General features: G+C 53.0%; 1 protein-coding gene across 6 annotated transcripts in view; it reads left to right on the plus strand.

Moving 5' to 3' along the window:
* The window catches only part of PFKFB3 (6-phosphofructo-2-kinase/fructose-2,6-biphosphatase 3), a 75,981-nt gene that overhangs the window by 29,006 nt on the left and 22,589 nt on the right, over positions 1 to 24,386 (plus strand). For 3 of the 6 annotated variants that reach the window (XM_043563139.1, XM_043563138.1, XM_043563137.1), the window contains exon 1: positions 19,764 to 20,226. The exons of the other annotated variants lie outside the window; for them this stretch is intronic. In XM_043563139.1, coding sequence (XP_043419074.1) covers positions 20,151 to 20,226 — 76 coding nt within the window. In that variant the 5' untranslated portion in view covers positions 19,764 to 20,150. Of the gene's footprint in view, positions 1 to 19,763; positions 20,227 to 24,386 lie in introns of those variants that run through there. 6 annotated transcript variants of the gene reach the window in all.

The raw sequence follows: 24,386 nt of genomic DNA on the forward strand, positions 1-24,386 counted from the left end.
GCACTTCTGATGTGCCCAGATTGTCCTGGGTGCTGGCATGCATTCATTCACTGACGCATTCTGAGGTCCTGTTCCCCTCATCCGATCTTACAGACGGCACCGTGGGGGTCCGGAGAGGACTCAGCCAGCCCAGAATGACAGCCAGTTACTGCTTGAGCTGGAAAGTGACCCAGGTAGTCTGGCTCCAGAGCCCTTACTCAGGAAAAGGTTTTGTTCCCACATGTATAGATCCACAAAAGTCACCGGGGAGAAAGGAAAAACACAAACCAAGCAGACCAAAAACAGCTTATCATGGAAACAGTTAACATGTTTTTTTAAAATTTTTTTTTAACGTTTTATTTATTTTTGAGACAGGGAGAGACAGAGCATGAACAGGGGAGGGTCAGAGAGAGGGAGACACAGAATCTGAAACAGGTTCCAGGCTCTGAGCTGTCAGCACAGAGCCCGACGCGGGGCTCGAACTCACGGACCGAGAGATCATGACCTGAGCCGAAGTCGGACGCTTAACCAACTGAGCCACCCAGGCGCCCCACAGTTAACATATTTTATGATGTTCATAAAAGAAGATACTCCAGTAGCCAGGAAGCAATGAAAAGGCACTCGACCTCCTTAATCATCTAGGAATACGAATCAAAGCGATAGTCAGATCTTACTCTAAACCTGTTTTACACTACTCCATACCAGAAGAGAGGAAAAGGAACTCTCATGTGGAGTGAAAATTGATATAATCACTTTGGAAAACCATTTGGCAGTATTTACGGAATGGATGCACGTACTGTGGTCTAGCAACTCCACTTAATGGTAGAAACCCTACAAAAGTACCTTCACGTGTGCACTAAGACATGTACGAGAATGTTCCCAGCAGCATTACTTAACAGAGCAACCCGAATAGAAACAAGTCAAGGTACCATCAACGTGCATAAATAAGCTGTAGTGTATTTATGCAATGCAGTAGTGTAGATCGACGGTAATGAAGGAATCTGAGCTGCGAGAGACAACATGCAAGATCCTTCTGGGCAAAATATTGAGTGAATAAAGCCAGACCCAACAGAACGCATAATGTGCTGTTCCACCGATACAAAGTCCAAACCATACAAATTAATCCGTGTTGTTAGAAGTTAAGATTCTGGTTACCCTGGGGGTGTGCACTGGCAAGGGGCATGGGGGGCCTCTGAGGTTCTGGTAAATGACCTAGTTCTCGAGCTGAGCAATGGTTGCTGAGGTGTGTTCGTTTTGAGCATTTATCAAACTGCCTTTTTTTATTACATTTCTTTAATGTTTATTTTTGAGAGAGAGCGAGCACAGGGGGAGGGGCAGAGAGAGAGGGAGACACAGAATCTGAAGCAGGCTCCAGGCTCTGAGCTGTCAACACAGAGCCCGACTCAGGGCTCAAACCCATGAGCCATGAGATCATGATCTGAGCTGAAGTCGGATGCTTAACCAACTGAGCCACCCAAGCGCCCCATGACAGTATTTTTTAAAAAATATATCATCCATCCTCTGTATTTTTTTTTTTACATTTGTTTATTTTTGAGAGACAGAGACAGAGCATGAGCAGGGGAAGGGCAGAGAGAGAGGGAGACACAGAATCCGAAACAGGCTCCAGGCTCTGAGCTGTCAGCACAGAGCCCGATGCAGGGCTCGAACCCACAAACTGCGAGATCGTGACCTGAGCCGAAGTCGGACGCTTAACCGACTGCGCCACCCAGGCGCCCCCCAAACTGTGCATTTTTACATGTAACACTTATGTTTAACAGATGACTTGGGTGACAGGAAGCCTGGGTTCTGGTTCCTACTACCTGTGAGTATGTCCAGCAAATAACCTCAGTCTGGATCCACTTTCCTTAAAATCGATGGCTTGGAGCAGATCGTGGTTTGCAAATCTATCAGAGCTGCAGAACCTGGAAACATAGGAAGCAGATCGCACGGGTTGGGATGAGGTCGGGAATGAAGGTAGCCCAGGAGCTGTGGCTGCCGTCTGGCTAGGGCTCCAGGAGGCAGGCGGGAGCGCCCGGACCGCATGCTCTCGAGGGGCTGTGTTTCCTGCACTTGGGAGGCGACTCGGGGGCTCTGGTACTCAGCCTACACGGAGGTACTTCAACCCTCCGTTGTTCTGTGATGGCTCCCCTTGTGACCGATTTCCTAGCTCTTCAGTAAACTCTGACAGGGTTGATGGACTCGTTTGGTTTTCCTCCCAGAGGATGGAGAAATTCAGAAGCTACTTGGCGACTGAAATGCAGCCATTCACATCTTAGTATGAATTTCCCTGATCAGATGTTTTTTCCCCTCCTACACATAATAGAGTTCAATAAGTTGGAATTCATGGAAGTTTCTGATGCAGGAACAGAGTGTGATTGGTGAGAGGGAGACTGGGTAGTGCGTGCGTGTGTCAGGAACAAGGGGGGTGGGCAGGAAGGAGAAGTAACTGTGCAGCAGTGCGGCGTGCGAGGGGGCAGCTTTGAATCCTGATGCCACTTCCGGGACAAGCAGGGGCTCCTGAATCACAGGCGCAGCCCCTTCCCCACCTTCGCCCCGGGCCAGCTGTCCACACCAGCACCCTGTACCTCCCTCGAGGGTGCAGCGGAATTGGCAGGGCAGGAGGCTTCTGTCCGGTAAGCTGGAAATGGCAGGGCAGAAGCCCCCTGCTCGGCACCCCCAGGCCTTGGTCCTCTGCTTGGCCTCCGCCGTAGCAGGCTGGGAATAGGGAGCCTTGACCGTGCAGCCAGCGGAGGAGGGAGAGGGAGGGGAGACCCCTGGACTGTGCCCAGATGTGGGTGAGGTTCGACGTCTGGTCTGGGTCCAGGGCCAGGAGGGCAGAGGGCTGGGTCTCTGCCAGACAGTGCAATACCTCACCGGTGCCCCTGGGGCCCTGCTTGCTGCACAGCGGGGTCAGCCAGAGTGGTTGTCTGTCCCCATAAACCCGTCCCGTTCACCTGAGGCCTAGGAAGTGGAGCCGGCTGAGTGCGGATGTGTGCCCACACGGGCGCACACACCCCTTCCCATCCCAGTGGACTCAGCCCTTTCCGGCCACACCTGCCGCGCCCACCGGGGACTTCCAGCGTTCTCTCTGTCTGTTGGGTGAAGTCCTGGGTGGGATAAGTGACCTCTCAGGGGACTTTTTTATCCCCGTGATAGCAGGCGGGAAGGAATCTTCTCTGCAAACTACCTAGTAGTTTAGAATCCTAAGAGTTTATCCAGCCTTCTTTGAGAAGGCCAACCCCGTTCTCCATGCTCAGAAACAAAACAAACAAAAAGGTTTCAAGGTAGCTAAATGGCTTGTCCTAAGCCACGGAAAAATCAGCGGCAGACGGAGCAGGAGCATCAACTCCAAAGGGTTCACTTGTTCTAGACCCTCGAGTTTTTGCTCCGAAATCTCTCCGGGATACCTCCAGACCCCACTATGCTTTTGTTCGGGAAGTTCTTCCCATGCATCTATCCCTCAACAAGGTAGCAGGTATTTGCGGTCAGGTGTTCTGTGCGGCTTCCCTATTCCTGTACTGCCAGCCTGAAGCTCAGCGCGTGGCTGGGGCCGTGGCTAGGTGTGGTGACAAGGGGAATGGGAATCGTTGGCTAGCCTCAGGACTCACTCGAGAAGCTTTTATCAAATTGCAAAGCCCGAAACCCACCCACCAGTTCTGATCTAATAGGTCTAGCGTGGGTTTACAGACTAGGTATTTATTTATTAGTATTTTTTTGAGGGGGGGAGGGGCAGAGAAAGGGAGGATCCCAAGCAGGCTTCCGGTCGGCAGCTCAGAACCTGAGGTGGGGCTCGACCCCACGAACCGTGAGATCGTGACCTGAGCTGAAGCCAAGAGTCGGTCGCTTAACCGACTGAGACACCCAGGCGCCTCACAGACTTGGTATTTCAAAAAATCTCCGTGGAGGATTCTTACACAGCACAGACGTGGAAAGCCAGCAATCTATATTGTGGTTCAGACTAAACGATGGGCTTTGCGTTGTTCACTCCCCCAGCCCCCCAGGTTACCCGGCATAGCAGCCTGGCATCTCAGTTTCCTGAAACCCGAGATAGACAAGCTGATGTAAAGAGCCAGGAGGCCAAGTCTGGCTTTTCTGCGGACTCTAGTGGAAGGAATACTTCGGTGACCAGAGGGCCCCAGAGGGCTTCCCTGTGAAGCGTCATACTTCCTGTGTGCCTGTAAGGCCTTCCAGCTCCTTCCGTACTTCCTCATTTGATGTTCTCATTGCTTTGGGGAGGATTGCAGAAACAGCCCGCTGGTGTCGTCCTTAATCCATTTACGAAGCATCCCAGGATGGGCTCAACTCATCCACTTTACACGGATGCCACAGCGTCCAGAGCTGATGTCTCTGACCTTGGCTCCGTTTCCGGGGGTGCAGTCACTGTCGGGAGCCTCTGGCCCCTCTTTCCTGCATAAGACCTGGGTGATACCCAGTTTGAACTATGAATCACTTGAGAGGCTCATCGTTTTAGGCAGAGCCATCCAAGTTGTACAATGTCTCCAGCGTCCCAGAGGTCACAACGTGACCTGGGACCAAGCGGTCCACTCTTCTGTTTCATATGGAAAGGGCTGAGCTGGCCCACGGGCTCTTCAAACGAGTGCACGCAGTGTCTCAGAGAGACACGCAGAGATCTCTCAGTTGTGGGACCTGGTGGAAGGAACCCTCATTTATACATGTCAGCTGCTATTTGGTTAGTTGAGGGGGGCGGTGCTCCCAGGCAGCGCCTCCTCTGGAGTGACATGGGGCTCCCGGTGGCCCTTCCTGCCTGAGGTTTCCGGCAGACCTTCTCCATCGCAGACCTGTGCCCTTCTTCCTTTCTTGCCTCCTTTGCCAGATTTATATGTATATTCTTTAAAAAAAAAAAAAAGACTTCGTTTCTGGAGGCCAGCAGGGCACAGATCTAATCTGTATTGGAATCCCTGTCGTGTGACCCTGGTATAAGAGTGTTACCTCTCTAATCCTGGATTTCCTTCTCTGAAAGTAGTGACACTATTACTTTCCAGTGAGTTGTTGGGAAAACATTTGCAAAACTTGGGCACAGGGTCTGGCCCAGAATAAGTGCTCAATAAATGGTAGCTGTTTTAATGATGATTGATTGCTATTATGATTATAAAGTAGTTACTAGAATATTATATTATAGTTACTATAAAATATTTTGAGACACAGGAAGGCACACACACAAAGCGAAAATGAAAATTAAAATCCGGGGTGCCTGAGGGGCTCAGTTGGTTAGGTGTCCAGCTCTCTTCTTCCCTTCTTTTTTTTTTTTTTTTTTAAAGTTTATGTATTTATTTTGAGAGAGAGGGAAAGAGAGAATCCCAAGCAGACTCCGCACTGACAGTGCAGAGCCTGATGTGGAGCTCGAACTCATGAACCATGAGATCATGACCTGAGCTGAAATCTAGAGTTGGAGGTTTAACCCACTGAGCCACCCAGGTGCTCCTAGCATCCGACTCTTGATACCGGCTTCGGTCATGATCTCATCACGGGTGTGAGATCAAGCCCCGAGTCGGGCTCTGTGCTGACAGCATGGAGCCTGCTTGGGATTCTCTCTCTCTCTCTCTCTCTCTCTCTCTCTCTCTCTGCCCCTCCTTCTCCCTCTCTCTCTCTCTGCCCCTCCTCTGCTTGCGTGCGTTCTCTCTCTCTCTCTCTCTCTCTCTCTCTCTCACTTTCTGTCTCTCAAAATAAACAAACATTGAAAAAAGGAAAATTACCTATTATCCAACCACCAAGATGTATCATTTCTGATGTGTAGAAATACCTAATAAGTTTTAGAAAATTAAGATCCCGTTAGCACTACTTTTGTGTATAATTTCCTTGTCACATTTGGCTGTTAGGAGCGCATCTTACATATGGTGCATTGCGGTTCTCAAAGAACTCACTTACATTGACAATGACACCGCCCGTGTCCTCTGACATCCACGTGCTCTGGCTTTTATCTTTCTGTTTCTTCCTCCCCGGTGACGAGTTTCTGACGACTCGCTGTGGCAGCGTGTCACCGAAAGGGTCCTCTCTCTCTCTCTGTGAGGGGGCTTGGTTTCTGCAGAGCGAAGGACGCCCTTGCGAAGGGCTCTGCCTCTCCATGCCCGGAGAGTTCCCTCTTGCTTGGCGTGAGCGCGGCTTTCCCCACACGTCTTTGCCATTGCCAGCCCGGCCTTGTGCCCTCTGCCATCTTTGGGGTGTCTTTCCATCTCCTCAGGCAGTGATCTGGGGCATCCCTGGGCCAGGACGCTGAGCGACACCGCCCACTTCCCTCAAGTCCGCAGGGAAGGGGGAACCCCTCCAGAAGGCAGGCGGTGGAGGGGCTCCCGGATCCCTCCGGAAGAGACCAGTCCCTTGAAACAGACCAAAGCCGTGAGAGGCCATTCCCAAGCCCGCCCAGAGGCAAGTGCCCACCGCCTGGATAAAAACTAAAGGTGGGGCACCACAGCAGAGGGTATGCTCTGAGCCATTTAGCAGTCAGAGACAATTGGACGGGGAGGGGGTGCAGATTCTCTTCTGAAAGCAAGTTTGTTAAGGGTGGAGAGGGCAGCCTGTACAAACCGGCCACTGAAGGGGTGAGGAGGGCCTTGGAGGAAGACTGGAGCCTCCACGCTGTCCCTTCTGGGCTCATGTGTCTTCCCTCTGGTGTGGCTGGACTCGTACGCAGTCTGAGGGCCCAGCCAAGCCACTCCGTGGGGCCAGACCTCGCCTGGATGCCCTGCAGCGACAGCTTCTCCCTCCGGAACCCCTTTCACGGTGACGTCGTCTTGCGGACTATCCTTCAAGAGCAGGACCTCTGGCTGCACGTTCTGGGGTGGCCCCAGTAAGGCTGTTGCCGGCCTACTTTGCGTTCAGGGATGCCGTGAGGCCGACATCCAAAGCTTCTGGTGATGTGCAGTACAGAAGTGATTTTAGGTAACACTACTCTCGATCATATGATTAACATTTTCACTACAAAGTTCGCATTAGTAAAATTTTGATGACACCTGCAATGTGTTCGCCGGTTTGGAATGCTTTCGGCTGCAGCTAACAGAAAGCCTGACCGAGAGCGGCTTCCCCAGAGGGATGTCAGGTATTGTCTGTTATAAAGAGCTGGTCATACGGTCCCATCCACACTGTCATCTGCGAGGGGGAGCGGATGAGCCCCATCATGGCTTATCCCCGTGGAGAAGTTAGCATGGAAAGCAGCTTTCTGTGAAATCAGGGATCTCTATCTCCCCCCCCCCCCTCATCTGCCAAATCAAGGGTCAGTCAGCCGGGAAGAAGTGTGTGGGGGGGGGTGGCTGTAGGCATATAATGAGCGGTGTCTCTATGCAAATTGAACTAAAGCTTTAGCTTCCTATATTTTACAATTAACGCACGCTATTCGATTTACTTCAGTAGGTCAAGGGCAACGTGAATTTTCAACAGATAGATTCCAGAGTGGCCTTGGCCGTGTTAGGGTTGGGGAGTGAATGTACAGAAACATCACTGATCTTGACCCAGTGCAAAGTGTAATATCTTTCTCACTTGGTTAATATATAATAACGTATAACACATGACTGTATATCTCTTGACAGATGTGTGTTGGAAAATGGTGTCCTCAGAACAGGATACTGTGGTAGAGACTGCTAGCGTTTCCCTAGCGCCCGTCCCCTCCTCTTCCTGAGTGGCAGCACCCTGGGCAGTCAGTCCCGCTAAAAGACTGCCCTTCCCTACGTTATCTTTCAACATGAGGTTTTGAAATATTAGCGATGTCTTGGTTTGTTGTAGAAGAACGTGGATCCCACGTATACAGCTTCTGAATCTGGGGAAGATCCTTGGGAAGTGAACGTCCGGGAGAATCGTTACCGTTTTGTGCACCTCGTGAACTTAAACATCTTTTGGGTTGTAAGTTTTCGTTTTGAAATAATTTCAGACTTGCAGGAAATTTGCAAAAATAGTGCAAAGCATTCCGGGATAGGCTTCACCCAGATTTTGCAATTCTTTTTTTTTTTTTTTTTAATTTTTTTTTTTTCAACGTTTATTTATTTTTGGGACAGAGAGAGACAGAGCATGAACGGGGGAGGGGCAGAGAGAGAGGGAGACACAGAATCGGAAACAGGCTCCAGACTCTGAGCCATCAGCCCAGAGCCCGTCGCGGGGCTCGAACTCACAGACCGCGAGATCGTGACCTGGCTGAAGTCGGACGCTTAACCGACTGCGCCACCCAGGCGCCCCCAGATTTTGCAGTTCTTAACATTTTACCCTATTTGCTTGATCCTTTCTCTCTCTTTCGCTTTTTCCTTCCCTCTTTCCCTCGTTCCTTCTCTGCCCATCCATCCATCCATCTGCCCACCCACCTGTCCGTCTTTCTATCTCTCTATCGATCTAACCCATCCACCCACCCATCTGTCCATCTGTCCATCTCTCTATCAGTCCAACCCACCCACCCACCTGCCCTAAGTACCTCAGAGAAGTAGAATCGGACCGTATTTGTCCTACTGTGACTGGCACATTTCACTCAGCATCACGTCCTCCAGGTTCATCCATGCTTCAGCACATGGCAGGATTTCCTTCCTTATTAAGGCTGAATAATATTGATACTCCCTTGCACGTGTAGACCCCGTCTTGTGTATCCATTCATCTGTGGATGGACATTTGCGTTGTCTCCACCTCTTGGCTACTGTGGTTAACACCATTATGAACACGGGCCTGCTGTATCTCCTCAGGATCCAGGCCCTTTATGTTTTTCAGAAGATCGCTCAGGGTGGGCTTGTTGCTTCTTTATGATTAGATCCAGGTTCTGTATTTTACCTGAGAAGTTGTGGTGTCTTCGGCTTATCGAATCGGGAGACACACGATACTGCCCGGTCCCGTTTCTGGTGATATTAACCTTGATATCCTTGCATAGGTTGATGTCTGCCAGGCTTGTCTGCTGCACGTTACTATTCCTTCTTTGTAACAGATGCGTGTTTCGTGGAGAGAGATTTTGAGACTCTGCATATATCCTGTTTCTTCTCAGATTTTCAGTCACTTGGTGATTCTTGTCTGGAATGATAATTACTGTGGTGATTCCCAAGTGATGAGTCACAAGTTCTGTCTTCCCTTCTCTCTTGGTTAGTTGGCATTCTGCCAAAAGGAAAAGGGCTCTCATCTCCTGAATTCCCTCGTTCATTCCTTCCTTCCTTCCTTCCTTCCTTCCATAAATAGTTGAATGGATTCGGGGGTTCTCATTTTTCTCGGGATTATAATCTATTACTGTTATCACTCATTTTGCTGCTCAGATTGTTCCACATTTGGCCAGTAACACCCCTTAAAGTAGGTTCTTACTGTCTTTTTGGACGGAGGCTTATCATGTTCTCATTAACTCATTATTTCAACATTAGCGCTTCCTGTGCTCCCGGTGATCAGTTATGGGTATAAGTTAAATACTAAATAACTGAAGTTAATTCCATTTAAGGCTGTGTGATGACCAAACCCATCCCAGTGGCCAGAGATGTTCCATCTATGAGAAGCCAGCTGAATGTCGGGAGTACACTCATCTTGTACCCTAACCGCTGCGCCTGCTGTACATGCTCGGATGCTTTGAAAAAGCATCACCGAGAACTGGACATGGAGCCACAGTGTGTTCTTACCACCGGCGACGACAGACCGTCCTGTGCTCTCATTTGAACACGGTGCCCGAGTATAGCCCAGCTGTGGGGGGTTTCCAACACTTAGCCGGCATTATTTTCCAAAAGCTGCATTAAAAATTGTTGGCCTTGATTTAGCTCTATTTTTAGAATGCTTTCCACTGGGAGAAGGAAGAAGTGTAAGGGGAACAGAGAAAGGCCAGGGTGCCAGCCCTGATGTGGCAATCCCAGAGTTGCACGTGCCGTGCCACGTGAGCTCGCCTTGGAACATAGGACCCATTCCCCGACTTTCTCCCCCCAGGCTCCCTCCATGCATCACCATGACGAGCTTCCATACTGAGAAGAAGATGGTCTGCATGTCCGTTTCCGTTCTCACCAGAGTCCTGGGTCAGGAGCCTCAGTTGTTCCAACTAGGGCCCTTGCCCCGATTTTGTGTGGGTGCTGGGTTGGGGGCGGGAGAGATGTAGTCTGTCTGCTGGGGAAACTGAGGGATGGAGACCAGATTCCAGAGCAGTCAAGATTAGAGGAAGTCTAATCAGACATCTTAGTCATCCACCTCGGGGTGGGCCAGGACAACTCAGAAATTCTGGTCTTTGGATGGCTGTGGAGGACTGCGGTCTTCCCAAGAGCGTTTTTATTCACATCTGATTCGATCCTCATTAGCACCTCTCAAGGTAGACAGGCAGGTGTTACCCTCATTTTACAGATGAAGCAACGGATTGCCACGTCGTGTGGCCGTCGCCCACGTCCGGGCCCCGTGGTTCCTGGAGTGGACCCCTTCCAGTCCACGATGTGAGCCACACTGGGTCATTGTAGTCAGACCGCTCTTCAACAAACACACAGATATCGAACACCTCGTACGTGCCCGATGCTTTGGTAGGTTCCGCTGATACAGGGACGAACCCCTGTCCCTGCTTTGAGCTGTTTCTAGTCCAGTAATTGCTATCAAGTTTCTATTTCATCGAGAACAATTGGGATCATTGGAGAATGAGAGACTGAGCGACCATGTAGATGGCCCATCAGATGAAGGCACTGAGGTCCAGAGAGGGAGGTCCTGCAGCCCGGTATAGATGGGGTTGGCAGCAGTTAAAGTCACATAATATAGAACCAACCGTTTTACGGCTCATGGTTGAGTGGCATTTAGCACATTCGCAGTGCGGTGCAACCATCGCCTGTGTCTGGCTCCAGAATATTTTCATCACTCCTCAAGGAAGCCCCGTCCCCATTAAGCAGTCCCTCCCCCTTCTCCCCTCCACCCTGCCCCGACAGTCACACATCTGCCTTCTGTGCCTATGGATTTGCCAATTCTGGAGATTCTATGTCAGTGGAGTCATATGGTACATGACTTTTTGTGTCTGGTTTCCTTCCCTTTAGCGTAATTGTGTTAGTTTGCCCTGGTGGCCGTAACAAAATACTCCTAACTGGCAGAAATTAATTTTCCCATGGTTCTGGAAGCTGGAAGTCCAGGCTGAGGTTTGGTTTTTCCTGAGGCCTCTCTCCTTGGCTTGTCGATGGCCGCTGCCTTGCTGTGTCCCCGTGTGGTCTTTTCTCTGGAGGCCCTGTGCGTGTCCAAACTGCCTCTTCTCACAGAGGACTTAGTCAGGTCGGCTTGGGGCCCACCCTAACCTCATTTAACTTCTTTGAAGATCCTGTGTCCAAATCCAGTCACGTGGTGAGGTACTGGGGGCTTGGGGCTCAGCATACGAGTTTTGGGAGAACACAGTTCCGATCCGTGACGGTGATGTTTCAGGGCCCATCCGTGTCGCAGTGTGCTTCAGCACTCTGCTCCTTTTCATGGCCGAGTAATAGTCCACCCTGTGGATAGACCGCACTTCGTTTATCCAGTCGTCTGCAGACAGACACTTGGACTTCTGGCTATTTCGAATACTGCCGGCACGCCCGCTGTCTTTTTACGTAAAGAGGTGACTGGCATTGGGGGATGGATGGGAGACGGGGGCCAGGTAGGCCGTGTATACTGCCCCAGACACGGGTGATGGGCGGCTGGGTGCACGTCCAGCCTTCTGTATCAGGGGGGTGCTGGCACCGCTGTGCCCCTGGAAGCTGTAAAGCGTACGGGCATCTGGCGAACAGCCGTGTTGTCGTGAGCTTGCCACGGGCCAGTGAAAGCTGCCAGGCCGAGGGCCTCCTTCGCAGGCTTTGTCACCGTCCAGCTGGTTGCGCGCTATTCTTGGCATCCCTGCCCTCTTTACCCACCATGACTGATGGCTGAGTAATGGTTTTCTCACCGATGAAGAAACAGCCTGAACCGTCAAAAACAGCCTCAGTGCCAGGAGATGTGTAACATGTCCTCCTCCAACAGACCTGTGTTCGTTTATCCAGTGATACACTGTCAACATCTCTCACCTTCGGGAAGTCACCTGGTCTTTTTCTTAGCAGAGGGGAGTTTTCACCTGCGACGTGGGAGAATGTGTCATGAGGGGCGTAAAAGACCCTTAGACAGGAGACATCAGGGGTTCATAGCAGCCATGGTTTCTCCCTGCCCCACAATGGGTCTACCCAGAGATGTCGCATCAGTTTATCCGGGTCTCACTACCCTTCTGGATGTTTTCTTCAACCTCTCTTTGTTTTGTGTCTATAAAATGCTGTCATTGGGAAACTATTCTGGCAAGGAACAGTGTCCTAGGGCCACGAGTGTCCTAGGGCATATGTCCATGCTTATAATGAAAAGAAGCCAGATGGAGGTGTGAGGGCGAGAACGGGCCGGCCCCTCAGCCGTGCCCTCTCGGGTGGCTGGCTCTGCCTGCATGGGCCTGTGTGGCCGAGGGTCGGGTCCTCAGATGCTTCTTTGTAGAATTGGGTTTTAGCAGCGCATCCAGAGAGAGTCCAGCTTTGGGAGACCGAGTCACAAACCGAGCTGGCAAGACAGTGGTATATAAATATAGATTGCCCGCTTGGTACGTTTCCAAGAGGATTAGATGACAACTGCTGCTTGGGGTAGAACGTTCAAGGCAGCTCGCCAGGAAGTGCTCTGTGAGAGAAGGTAAGTGGTGGTTCTCTCTGCGAGAGAAGGCGAGTGATAATTAGAAGGCTAGTGTGCACGGTGGAACAGAGGAAGGAGAAAGTGGGGGTGACTGGTATGGCCACTTATAGAGCCTCAACAGCCCGGGACATCAGTTCCTCAGTGAATTATCCATGAAGTTATTCTCACTGCAGACGATAGCTTTCTTCGTGATATGAGGGCCCCTTCCCGCTTCATGTAGCGCAGTTACGGGTTCCAACATCCAGCTCTTTTTCTGCCCCCCGCCTCTTGTTTTCAAGCCTTTGAGAGGAATTTTCCAGAATAAAGCTTTCTGGTCTGCCCTCCTCTTTCAGTTTTGCAAGGATAAACACTATCTGGGGGAGGGAGGGAAGAGGAATTGTGAGCCAAGTTGTTTGAAACATATCTCCATGCAGGGGCCTGTCTCTTAAGCTCTCATTCACCCCCTCTTCCTTATAAATCCAGACCAGGGATTTTGAAACTTATGATTATTCCAATGATCCCAAGATCATTGCCTGCCTGCTATAACCTGTTCTTAGCACAGCAACCAGAGGCCACTCTTCAAACGCATTTCCATTCGGTCAACCTGTGTTTGCTGAGAGCTCACTGTGGACGTGTCTCTGGTCCAGACACCCAGGATGGCTATATCCGTGAACACGAATGTCTTCATGGATATGGCCTCCCTGCCCTAGTGGGTCGTATCCTACCTCCTGGTTCTGGGCCCACCCCCCACCTCCACTCCACTCGCCCCGGCCCTACCCCAGATCAAGCTCCCTATTCCTAGAGCCTTTGTTCCTCTTTCCTCTCCTGGGATGGTTCTTACTCTAGGTATCTGGAAGGGTGGTCGCAGATGTAGGCTAAAACACAGAATGTAAAACACCTCGGTTTGTTACAACATGATGAAATGACAATGTTTGGGATCTATGATTTTAGTTAAGTAAAACATATAACTGATAGTAGTTTTACCTGTTTCTTTTTACCGCTAGAAAGTCGTAAGCTACGAATGTAGGCCCTAGGGGAGCGCTGCCCTCATAGAGATGTCATGCTATTGACAACCTGGATGAAGCAGCCATTCTGTAAAAATATGCTATTAATGGGGTGCCTGGGGGGCTCAGTTGGCTGAGTGTCTGACTTTGGCTTAGGTCATGATCTCACGGTTCGTGAGTTTGAGCCCCGCATCGGGCTCTGCGCTGACAATGCGGAGCCTGCTTGGGATTCTCTCTCTCCCTCTCTCTCTGCCCCTCCTCTGCTTGTGCTGTCTCTCTCTCTCTCTCTCTCTCTCTCAAAAATAAATAAACATTTAAAAAATGTATTATTGGGGCGCCTGTGTGGCTCTGTCGGTTAAGCGTCCAACTTCGGTTCAGGTCATGATCTCATGGTCTGTGGGTTCGAGCCCAGCATCGGGCTCTGCGCTGACAGCTCGGAGCCTGGAACCTGCTTCGGATTCTGTGTCTCCCTCTCTCTCTGTCCCTCCCCCACTCACACTCTGTCTCCCTCTCTCAAAAATAAATAAACATTAAAAAATGTATTATTAACAATAGAAATTTGGGATTTCTCTAATAATTTGAATAATGTAGATGTAGGAGTATTTCTTCTTTCCCTTTACTAAATTAGGACCTCTTAAAACCTTGGAGAAGTACACAAGCACCCCAAGGTCTCCTCTGCCTCTTTTTTATTTTTTTTAAGGCCGATGCAGTTTTATTTCACAAAACTGTCATTTCTTTCTAATTGTACTCTCCTGTGCTGGCGGCCACAAGCCTATCCTACATGGAAAGGTGGGGTGCCTGCGGAAATACAAAGGTGTGTGACTCTTGGCCAGGGTGGGGGGGGGGCTGGCATTGTTTGATGATTCTTCGTCTTATTTCCACATCATAGCCAAATACGAAGTAATTTTGAGACCGTCGTCAAAGCCACTCAGGTTCAAGATTTCACCGCGGGCATCGTTACTGGGAAGGAAATCTCACTTGGAAGGTGATTGAGTTGGGAGAAAGTTGAAAGAATACCAGGCTAGTCGATGATCATGTTTTTTTATTCCTCGGCTCATTAGCCGTGTGATCACAGGCGAGTAATTTAATACTTCTGAACCTCAGGTTCAGAAACTGTAAGGCAAAAAAGGTAGGAATGAGTGAGCGTGTGTGTGCGTGTGCGCACGCTGTGGGGGCCCTGCGACGTCCAGAAGTGAAATCATAGTTCTGACAAGGACCGCATCTTACTTGTCCTCAGACTCCGTGGGGCAGCGGCTGTCCGTGAATACTTGTGGCGTGTAGGAAGAAATGAGAGCTGTCGATTTTGTTTCGTGTGTCCTCTTGAACTCGGAGAAAAGCTGAAGAACCCCGAGACGAACATGAAATTGCCAGTTAACGTGTCCCCATTAGGTGCAGACTTCTCTCACTGTCGTAGACGGACCTACCCATGGCTGGCTCTCACCTACCACCTCTCTCTTCGCTCCCTGCTTTTATTCTACTACATGTATATTCCCCGCTCTGGTCTTAAAAGTTACAAGCTCTTGGGCGTGGGAGCTTTTTCTCTGCAATACTCATTGTGACGCCGGGCACAGAACACCATGATGACAGCTCTGTGCCCACCCACTCCTCTTGCCTGGCTGGACCCAAGATCATTGAGATCCCAGTGCAGCCTGCTCTTGGAGCATCTGGCACACTGTCACCGCTGTGAGTGTCTGATAAATGCTGGGCACCCCAAGACGGGCAGCGACCTTCTCAAGTACTCGCCTGTTTTTGTGCTGCTTTTCCCCCAGGGAAAGCCAGGGTCAGGGTGGACCTCTTGGCGCCCTCAACAGACCTTTGCGTGACTGTCCTTCCCTTCTTTTGTTTTAAGAAAGACAGAGACTACAGACCCGTGGATATTCTCCTAAGGATCTCTCCAAAGCCCAGAAATAGAATCATTTCCCCCTAAATTAAAGCACAGCTTGAGCCTGATTCCATTTTTTCCACGGGTGCAGGATTCATGCAGATTTCTGTGTGCACATGTGTGTCATTTGCAAGAAGCAAAGATGTTAGGACCGCGTGCAAACTGCCACAGAGTTCTTGACTCCCTTTCTGCCAGTTCTCTTCTCCCTCGATGCCTGGAGCTACACAATCTGGGCATTTTTTGCTTTTTTCAGAATTTGAGGGAACTGAACTGTCACTGATTTTACATTTTTTTAACTCTTTATTTTGAAATATAAGGAATTACAAAATAGTTCACAGAGTCCCACAAACCTTTCACCCAGCTTCCTTTATTGGCGACATCTTCTGTGACCTAGTGAAATACCCAAACCAGGAAATTAACGTTGGTACAATACTGTTAACTAGGTTGCAGAATATCTGGCTTTTAAAAAGCACAACTATTTTGAAGTCATAAAGTAAGACTTAAAAAATTTTTTTGAGTGTTTATTTTTATTTTTGAGTGAGCGAGAGAGAGAGAGAGCACACGAGCATGAGTGGGGGAGGGGCAGAGAGAGAGGGAGACACAGAATCTGAAGCAGGCTCTAGGCTCTGAGCTGTCAGCACAGAGCCCGACATGGGGCTTGAACCCACAAACTGTGGCATCATGACCTGAGCTGAAGTCGGACGTTCAACCGACTGAGCCACCCAGGTGCCCCTGAATTGGGTTTTCGACCCACCGATGCAGCATCGTGTGGGCATTGGTGTCTCCGTTCCCGTCCATGTATGTTCACGTATGAGTGACAAACGTGAAAAAAAAATCACCCTCTCTCTTGTTATTGGATGGATGGTGAGGTAAGGGTTTATTCCAATGTTTTATTTGGTGTCTCACTTCACTGTCCCAGACATGGGATTGTTAAAGGAGCAAATGACGACACTTCGTGTCTAATTAACAACTTCTGATGGCTCCCAGCCTGCCACGGCTTGTTCTCTCATTCTCTCACTGGGGAGGGGGTGGATACGTATAGCACGGTTTAAAGGTTTCAGTCTGGCTAGCCGGCTCAAGATCTTCGAAGTGGGGTTGCTTCTGGCTGTTTAGCAGCATCAGGGAGCGGGGGTCAGGGGTGGATGACATTGGCCAACAGAGGGAAGAGAATGTGGTGGAGAAAATCATCACACGTGCCCATCACAAGCCCTCCGGGGAACTATCCCATGCCTGCGCCAAGTGAGGGGGAGAAGAGTTCCCAACTGGTGGTTCGGACCTTTGAGCGAGTTCCTTAAGCCCTCTAATCTCTAAACTTCCCTTTACTCAAAACAAGGGGCTGACTAGTCTGGAAGGTGCCGTCTTGCCTTAATTGTGTCTAGGACCATGGAATCTCCCCTTGTACCTGGAGCTGTCCTGTTTGTAACACATAGAGAAATTTTTGTATCCTCAACAGCCTTTTCTGAAGGAGTGTGTGCATGATCACCAGACTAGTAACAGGGGAAGTTGGTTGAGGCTGGAGCCATTAGCAGAACTAGGGGAAAAGTTAGGAGGATGTCTCAACTCTGAACTAGTACCTTCTTGGAATTCGGGTGCAGTGGGGTTGTTTATAAACGGTTTTGCAGTGAAGCAATTTTGTCCTCAAGTACATTAGGGTAACACATAAGGATGCCACCCTAATGCACCTGAGCAAGGCTGCAAATGCCCTTACCAGTTCTAGCTGAACCCTAGCCCTTGCTTTATGTTCAAGTGTGAATTCCTCCTTGAACCCCAGGTTTTCCCACTTTGTGTGCACTTAGATGTCAGAAGCCTAGCCGGGTTAAGTGAACTTCCCTTTGCCTGCCCCCTCATCAGGTGCAGCAGGTGATGAGGAAGAATTTAAGTCTTTGGTCTGCACCACGGGACACACAAGCCCGAGGCATTCTGGACACACAGGCAGGGAGAGTGAGCAGTCTGGTGGCCAGTGATCCCCAGGGAACTTCGTCTGCCTGGTGCCCTCAGAACCGGACTCTGCCAGACACATTTTCTAGGTCAGGTCATTAGGGATGTGCCTCCGCTATCGAGGACCCCACTCTCCCTGAGCTGAAACCCACAGCTGTTTGCCAGCTTACAGGTTGACAGAGTGCCACCTTGTCCCCTGCCCTGCCTGTGTGTGCAAAGCATCCGATGGGAAAGTAGCAGGCACGCAAGGACACTCATTCTTCCCGGAGAGGCAGGCGTGCAAGTGTGCAAGCCACTCTCACATGCACACACGGCGGCTCCCCTCCCTGACCCCAGCGAGCCCCGGCCAGCAACTTTCCTGAGGGCCCGGGCGCTAGCCTGCAGCTGTTTTTCTCTTTGGATCAGCCCACTCTTGTTTCAGGAGTGGAGTGGGACTCTCCCTGGGGCGTTATAGGGTGTCATCTCTGGCATTTGCTCCCACTGCAGAAAAACAAGTCCAATGCAATGCACTCGGGTTTCTGAACAGCTGCCCAAGCGCCGAAACCAGTCAGTCAGCAAAGCTGTCGGAGGGAGGGAGAGCAGGGACTCCGGAGAGGGTTGGGGCAGCGGCGGGGGGGGGGTGGTGGTGGAGGGGGTGTGGGGGGTGTTGCCAGCAACACAGTCGGGACGCGGGGGAAGGGGGTGTGCACGCGCGGCGGGCTGCGTCTGGCACTCGCGGCCGCTGGACCGGCTGGGGTGCGGAGAAGGTGGGAGGCCCTGGCTTGGCGGGGTGCCTGGCTTGGTGGGGGTCTGGGACACCCGCGCGGTGGGCGACGCTCGGCGCTCCCGGCCCCTGCGCGGCCTGGGGTGCTGGGAAGGGAGGGGTGGAGGCCCTGGAGGGGCGGGGCGGGGCGGGCTGGCGGGCGGGGCGGGAGCAGCTGTGCCTGCCGCCAGGGAGCGGGCGCGGTCCAGCCGAGCCATGCGGGACGTGAGCGACGTGTGGCAGCCTCTGCGCAGACTGTTCTGTTGCAGTGTGGATTTCAGGGAGCGCCGCCTTCCTCCTTCCAATCACAGCACGATCTCACAGTGAGGTATGCACTCTGCAAGGCAGGCAGCGCTTCTGTGCTGCTGTGTCGTGCACTAAACTCACATGCATGTGATGCCACCATGTGGGTGGCGTAAGTCCCCCCTAAAGCACCCCGGATCTTCACAGGGTGGCCACTGGCCTGACTACACGACTGCCCCACGTCACGAGCTGATGCAAAACTCCGAAGACCGTGGAAGCAGAAAACACACATAGACCCAAAAAAAAAAAAAAAAAAAAAAAATGGCGAGGAAGAGTTGCAAGCTGGACCAGAGAAATGTCGTGAATTTTAGGGGTTTGCACAAAGTGCCACCTCCCGATAGTTATTCCGGGGCTTATGGTCAGGTAATGAATTCAGGTCGGAATAGGCTCTAGCTTGACTTTTCTGCTCAGAGATTAGAGTATATTGAAAATGTTATGAATGGTGACGGTGGAAACCAAGGTGCCTCTGTCCTGCTCCGTCTGGTCCTCTGGGGCTTTCGTGTCCCTTCCTGATGCCCAGCCCCCTCGGGCCTCTCAGCAGCGAGGGCGGAGGGCGGGGGGCGGGGTGGACCCGAGGTTCCAGGTCCCAGGGCTGGGTGTTGGGGGAGCAATGTTCAGCACAAGCCAGGGTTTCTAAGGGATTTAAGAAAGTGGATGGGGTGAGGACGAAGGACCAGGGGGAGTCCCCTCCCCGCAGGTGGCAGGGGTCGTAGGTGGGTGAGACTCACAGGTACCCGGGAGCAGTTTTGGCAAGGCGTGACTCAGAGACCTATGCCCCATAGGGCATCCTCCCCACCCCCCCGAGGTAGCAGAGATTCCCCCACCCCCGACGCCCCTAACCTCTCTCCGGCCTGTGGCCCTAAGCCTGGGTCATCATCTTGACTACGCCTAACCTGCAGTGTGTGTTAAGAATGTAGTGTATTGGGGTCCCACTCCCAGAGAGGCCGGGCCAGTAGAACGCATTTTTACCAGCATCCAAAGGGATTCGGCTACGGGGGTCCACGGACCACACTGGACGGCTCCGCTCCTTTCCTCTCATCACAGCTGAGGTGGTTATTCTGGGAAGCTGTGCTCGTGGTTTTTTAGGGGACGTAGGAGGAGGCTTAGGGAGTGCGACTTTTTAGCCGCCGCCGAGTTCAGGGCGTCATCAGAGGGATTGTAGGAGCAGGGCGCGCTGCTGGTGCCTACCTGCAGGGGGCGCCAGCAGGCCGCCTCCAGGCTTGCCCACCCCGCCCCGCGTCGCCCTCCCCCCACCCCCCCGACGTGAAAGAGGGCTGGAACCCGGAGAATGCGTCTCCGCCCCAAGGCTGACGTGTGGCTCACTGTGGGCTCGACTTAAAAGCCCCGGCGCTGCGCGAGGCATCCTAGCAGAGCTGGAGACGAGGCGAGCGGGTGGGGAGGGCGTCCGACTCGAGCTGGCGCAGGGGGACCGCGGCTGTCACTGCGCTCCGAGCATCCCGAGGGCTTCCCGAGTAGACGAACCCGGCCCTGCGGCGGCTGCGGGTGCAGCCCTAGCCGCCTGCCTCCCTCGCCGCGCTCGTGGAGCCTCACGCCCCGAGCGATCGTTCGTGATTTAGCACAAAGCACGTTTCCAAAAAGCAGCGCACGGGAGAGCTCCCGCGCCGCGCTCCCGCGCACGCACCCCCTCTTCCCCTTTGTTTCGGGGGTCGACCGGCTGCTCTCCTCCCCAAGTCTGAATTCTTCGCGGGGGTGGGGGGCGGACGGCCGCCGAGTCTAGGCTGTGAAGATGCCCTTGGAGCTGACTCAGAGCCGAGTGCAGAAGATCTGGATCCCCGTCGACCACCGCCCCTCGCTGCCCAGATGTGAGTGCAGATTCGCGCGGGGGCCGGGCTGCAGGGGAGCGGCGCGCCGCGCGGAGAGCCGGGCCATTGTGTGGCGGGCGCCGGCGGGGCCCGCCGTGGTGCCGGCTCCGCTGCTCCCGCGCGCTGGTGCCGGGCCGGGCGCCGCCCTCCACGGCGGGCCCCGCGGGCCGGGGCCGGGCGCTCCCCGCTCCTCCCCGCGGGCGGGCGGGTCCCCTTGCCTTCGCCGCGGGGCGGGGACGGCGCGGGCCGGGGCGCGGGCGCTGCGCCTCCCCCGGCCGGCGTCGGGGGCGCTGTGGCCCGGGCCGCCCGCCCCGCGGTGCCCCGCTCGGCCGGCGCCCGGAGCGCAGAGGCAACTCGGCAACTCCGAGCGCGCCCCGGCCTCCGCTCCCTCCGCCGGGGGCGGGACGCGCGGGACACGGCGGGAAGCCTCGGCTTCGGTGACGCTTGGCGACGGACGGCCGCGCGTCCCGCGGCCGGAACCGCTCTCCCGGGCGTCTGCCGGGCCGAGTCCGGCCGAGAGTCGCGGCGGTCGCTCCCCACCCCCTCTGCCGGTCGCTCCCTCCCCTGCTCTCTGCCTTCCTCCCTCCTCTCCACCTCGATCTCCGTCGCCCCTCTCTCCCGCTTTCTATATTTCTTTTTCTTCTCTGTACTTAAATCTCCTGCTTCTGTCTTCGGCCTGTTTTTAATACCCACTCTCTTTATATTTCTCTCTGCTCCCTCTTTCCCCTCTGTCTCCTCGCTCTCTCCTTTTCCTTCAGTATATTTTCTCTCTCCTTCCTCCCCCACCCCTCCCGGCCTGCCCCCCCCCCCCCCCCCCCCCCCCCCCCCCCCCCCCGCCCAGCTCCCGCTCCAGGGGCGACAAGAGAGCTGCCTGGCACCAAGCCTGCGCTCCTGGGTTTGGGGAGGGTCCGGGGATCAGTGACCACACACTTGGCAGCGTTTCCTACCCGCGCGCACACTCGCGCTCACAAAATCCACCGTACTTGGAATTTGCTGGCAGTCCACCTTCCTGCTCTGTCATCGGCCATAAATGCTTTGGAAAGGTTTGCCTTCTACCTTGGGCCCCGTCCCTAGCCACGGAGAGAGCCACCTAGTGAAAGGGTGGTCCCTGCGGTTAGAAGGTGACACCCACTCTCCACGTAACCCCCCACACCTCCCCGCCAGGCGCCTGCCAGGTGGACAGGGGCAGTGGAGTGGCGGGCATTTTGCTTCAGGCAGGGTCAGGTTGCCTGATTGGTAAACATGGGATCCTGTGAACAAGTCCTCGAGGTGGCTTCTAGGCAGCGGTGGCTCCTGAGTGCCAGGCAGCTTGTTGGCCCTCGCTGCTGCCACGTTTTCTGGGGGATGATCACCAAGGCCATGGTGACAGCTTGCCACCTCAGGCTTTGCCCAGGTCTGAATCACCAACCCTCCCCCCACCCCCAGGTAGGACCCGGAGAAAGCGGGCTCTGGGGTGCTCCTAGGTCATCCTGTGTCAGAGACCAAGCAAGGTGCTCCCGACACTGGGGGCCGCTCGCTCCTCCACCACCTTGCCCCCTCTCTGCCGGACCTGAGGGTTCTGGGGGCCACAGTAGCCTGAAGGAGACCTGGTTTCTTTGCAAGGTGGCCCCGGGCGGGGGCTTTGCAGTCTGTTTCTTGCTCCCAGCCCTCTCTGATACACTCTTAAACAGCTTGCTGCACATGGGCTGACCACGGCGACCCCCTGTTGGTGCTGGGGAATGCAGTGCCGTAAATCATGAGGGAGATGTGGCCACGGCAAGACACAGAGATGACCCCGCCCTTTTTGACTTTGAATACAACCAGTATTTATGAAGCACTTTGTAAACTGTAGTTGGTCATACAAATCTAGTTTGGTTCTCTCTACCTAAGTACGGGTGTTTGTAGTTATGGGTGCTCACATGTGCACACACTTGTCTGTCCCCTGAGGTTCAGGGTGGGGGCTTGAGGTTGGGTGTGGACGGCACTGAGATTGGCTGGCGTTTGATCTGTCGTGTCAGTTGCAGAGATGAGAGTGTGCGATGATGCCTCCTTCCAGGCTCCCGAGACCCATCCATTAGCCTCCATCTGTCTGCACGTCTCACACGCACATAAGAGATTTGCCTAATATCCCTGGTGTGTGCAAGGGGGGGTGGGTGCTAAAGCTGATGGATTAAGTCTCTTAGTCCCTTGTCCCCGCCCACTGCTGGAATCCCCGTGTGTGGCTCTGGGGTGTAGTCTCAGACACATTCTTCCTTACAAGAGTGCCTGCACCCTGGGTATTTATTACATGACCTTATTTCCAGTTGTGCTGTCTTTCTCGGGTTATATAGTCACATTTGTGTCTCATCAGAATGGGGAAGAGAGGCTATCTCTTCTTGTTGCATCTTTCCTGATACCGTCCCCCTCCCCCATCAGCCTCCTCCCCTTCTGTAGTGGTATTTGGAAACTTGGGTGGATTTTCTTCCTTCTGAACCTGTTACCATCTTTGTAAGTGGTGTCTTAGATGAGAGTCGACAGCAGGTTCCTCTGAGGTTTGTTCATGAAAAGATGGCGTGGTGAACATTGCCATTCATGTACAGAGGACAGGAGAGCGACAATGGAAGGCTCTGGGTTGGTTAGTTTGACTGTCTTTCTGGCGCTAAAGCACATCAGTTGGGTGCCCTGTTGCAATGTGCACAGGGTGGTAAATGCGTCTTACAAAACCTGCCGTTTCCCTCAAATGCAAACCGGTAACAGGATTTACTGACAAGGAAGTCATCGACAAGGAGTTAGATTATTGACTGGCTAGCTATGCTATTTGTTTACCATCACTAAAAGTGGGGGGGGGGGCCTGGGTGGAAGTCCTTACTTATTTGGGCCAGTTACTTATCCACCGGGAACCTGTTGTTACAGTCTGATATGTTACATACTGTCTACGGATAGACTTTATCTCAATAGGGGCTTAAAGCCACTGATGGTATTCGAACTTAAGGTAAGGGGGACGTTCCCCAGAAACCCCTACCTTATCCTCGGCTGGCCACTACAGCTTACAGCAGTGATTCCCAGCCCTAGCTGCACTTGACAATCATTTGGCGGGGGGGGGGGGGGGGGGGGGGGGGGGCGGGGGGGCGGATTTGGGGGGAAAATAAGAAAAGGAAAATCCCTACTGGTAGCCCAAGCCAGGTTAGAAGTCCTGTAGGCGGGGTCCGGGGATCCTGCATCGTTTAAAAGCTTTTTCGGTTCTGCCACTGGTTGAGAACCATCAGTTTAGTTTAGGAAAGGGCATGTGAAGAATTTCAGGTGAGAGAGACCCAGGTGAGCCCCAGTTCCGTGCCTCATGACTTGTGCAGCGGGACCTGTCTTCGCTTGTAGCTCTTAGCTTCCTCACATCTGGTATGATGGAAACCGTCACGGCTGATACCGATGGAGGCTGCTCTAGGAAGCAGTTCACGCGCGTCGCCCGGTCGTGAATCCTCCCAAGAACCTTTATGAAGCATCCCTCCGTTTTACAGGCCAGGAAACTAAGACGCCAAGGTCCGAGGAAGGGGTGGGGCCCTGGCACTTCCAACACTATTTATTTGACTCCCGGCTCCGCTCTCCCAGCCGCTATGCTATCTGTGCTATCTCCTGCCTCTCAAGGCTGTCAAATGTTTCTCTAAAATGTCCAGCCCCTCCCTGTTGCCGGCAGAGACCGCGTCAGGTTAGGAGGGCTGTTCGTTGGACACAGGTCAGTTAGGCAGGAGTTGAAGTGTGCATGGGAGGTAGTGAATGAGCATGGTATGGGACAGAACTTTCTGGGCCTGCGTTCTGTTATCCCGGGGCCAAGTCCATGAAGTCTGTTTCCCAGAGGGCCCTTCGGAGGTGGCCCGGTGTGATGGCGGGGTCACAACAGGTCTTTCTGTGCAGCATTGGGTTTGCCTTGCATCGGGGAACTGACCCTGTCTGCACCTGCAGCTGGCCATCCGTCTGTCCTAAACAGCCCTTTCATTTGTTTCCCTGGAACTTAGCATTGAAGCGGGATCACCTGCTTGCCGAAAAAGAATGCCAGTGACGTGGCATCTTTTGAAGTTGTCATTTTCGAGTGCCTTTGGATAGAAGAAAGCTTGCAGGAGGTGTGAGAGAGCCAGCAGCGTCTTCTAACAGTTTATTTCCTGAGCATGGGTTGTGGGTGTCAGTGTGGTGGGCGAGCTGTGGCGTTCCTG

This window comes from Prionailurus bengalensis, chromosome B4 (genome assembly GCF_016509475.1).
Source record: "Prionailurus bengalensis isolate Pbe53 chromosome B4, Fcat_Pben_1.1_paternal_pri, whole genome shotgun sequence".
NCBI classification, from domain to species: domain Eukaryota; kingdom Metazoa; phylum Chordata; class Mammalia; order Carnivora; family Felidae; genus Prionailurus; species Prionailurus bengalensis.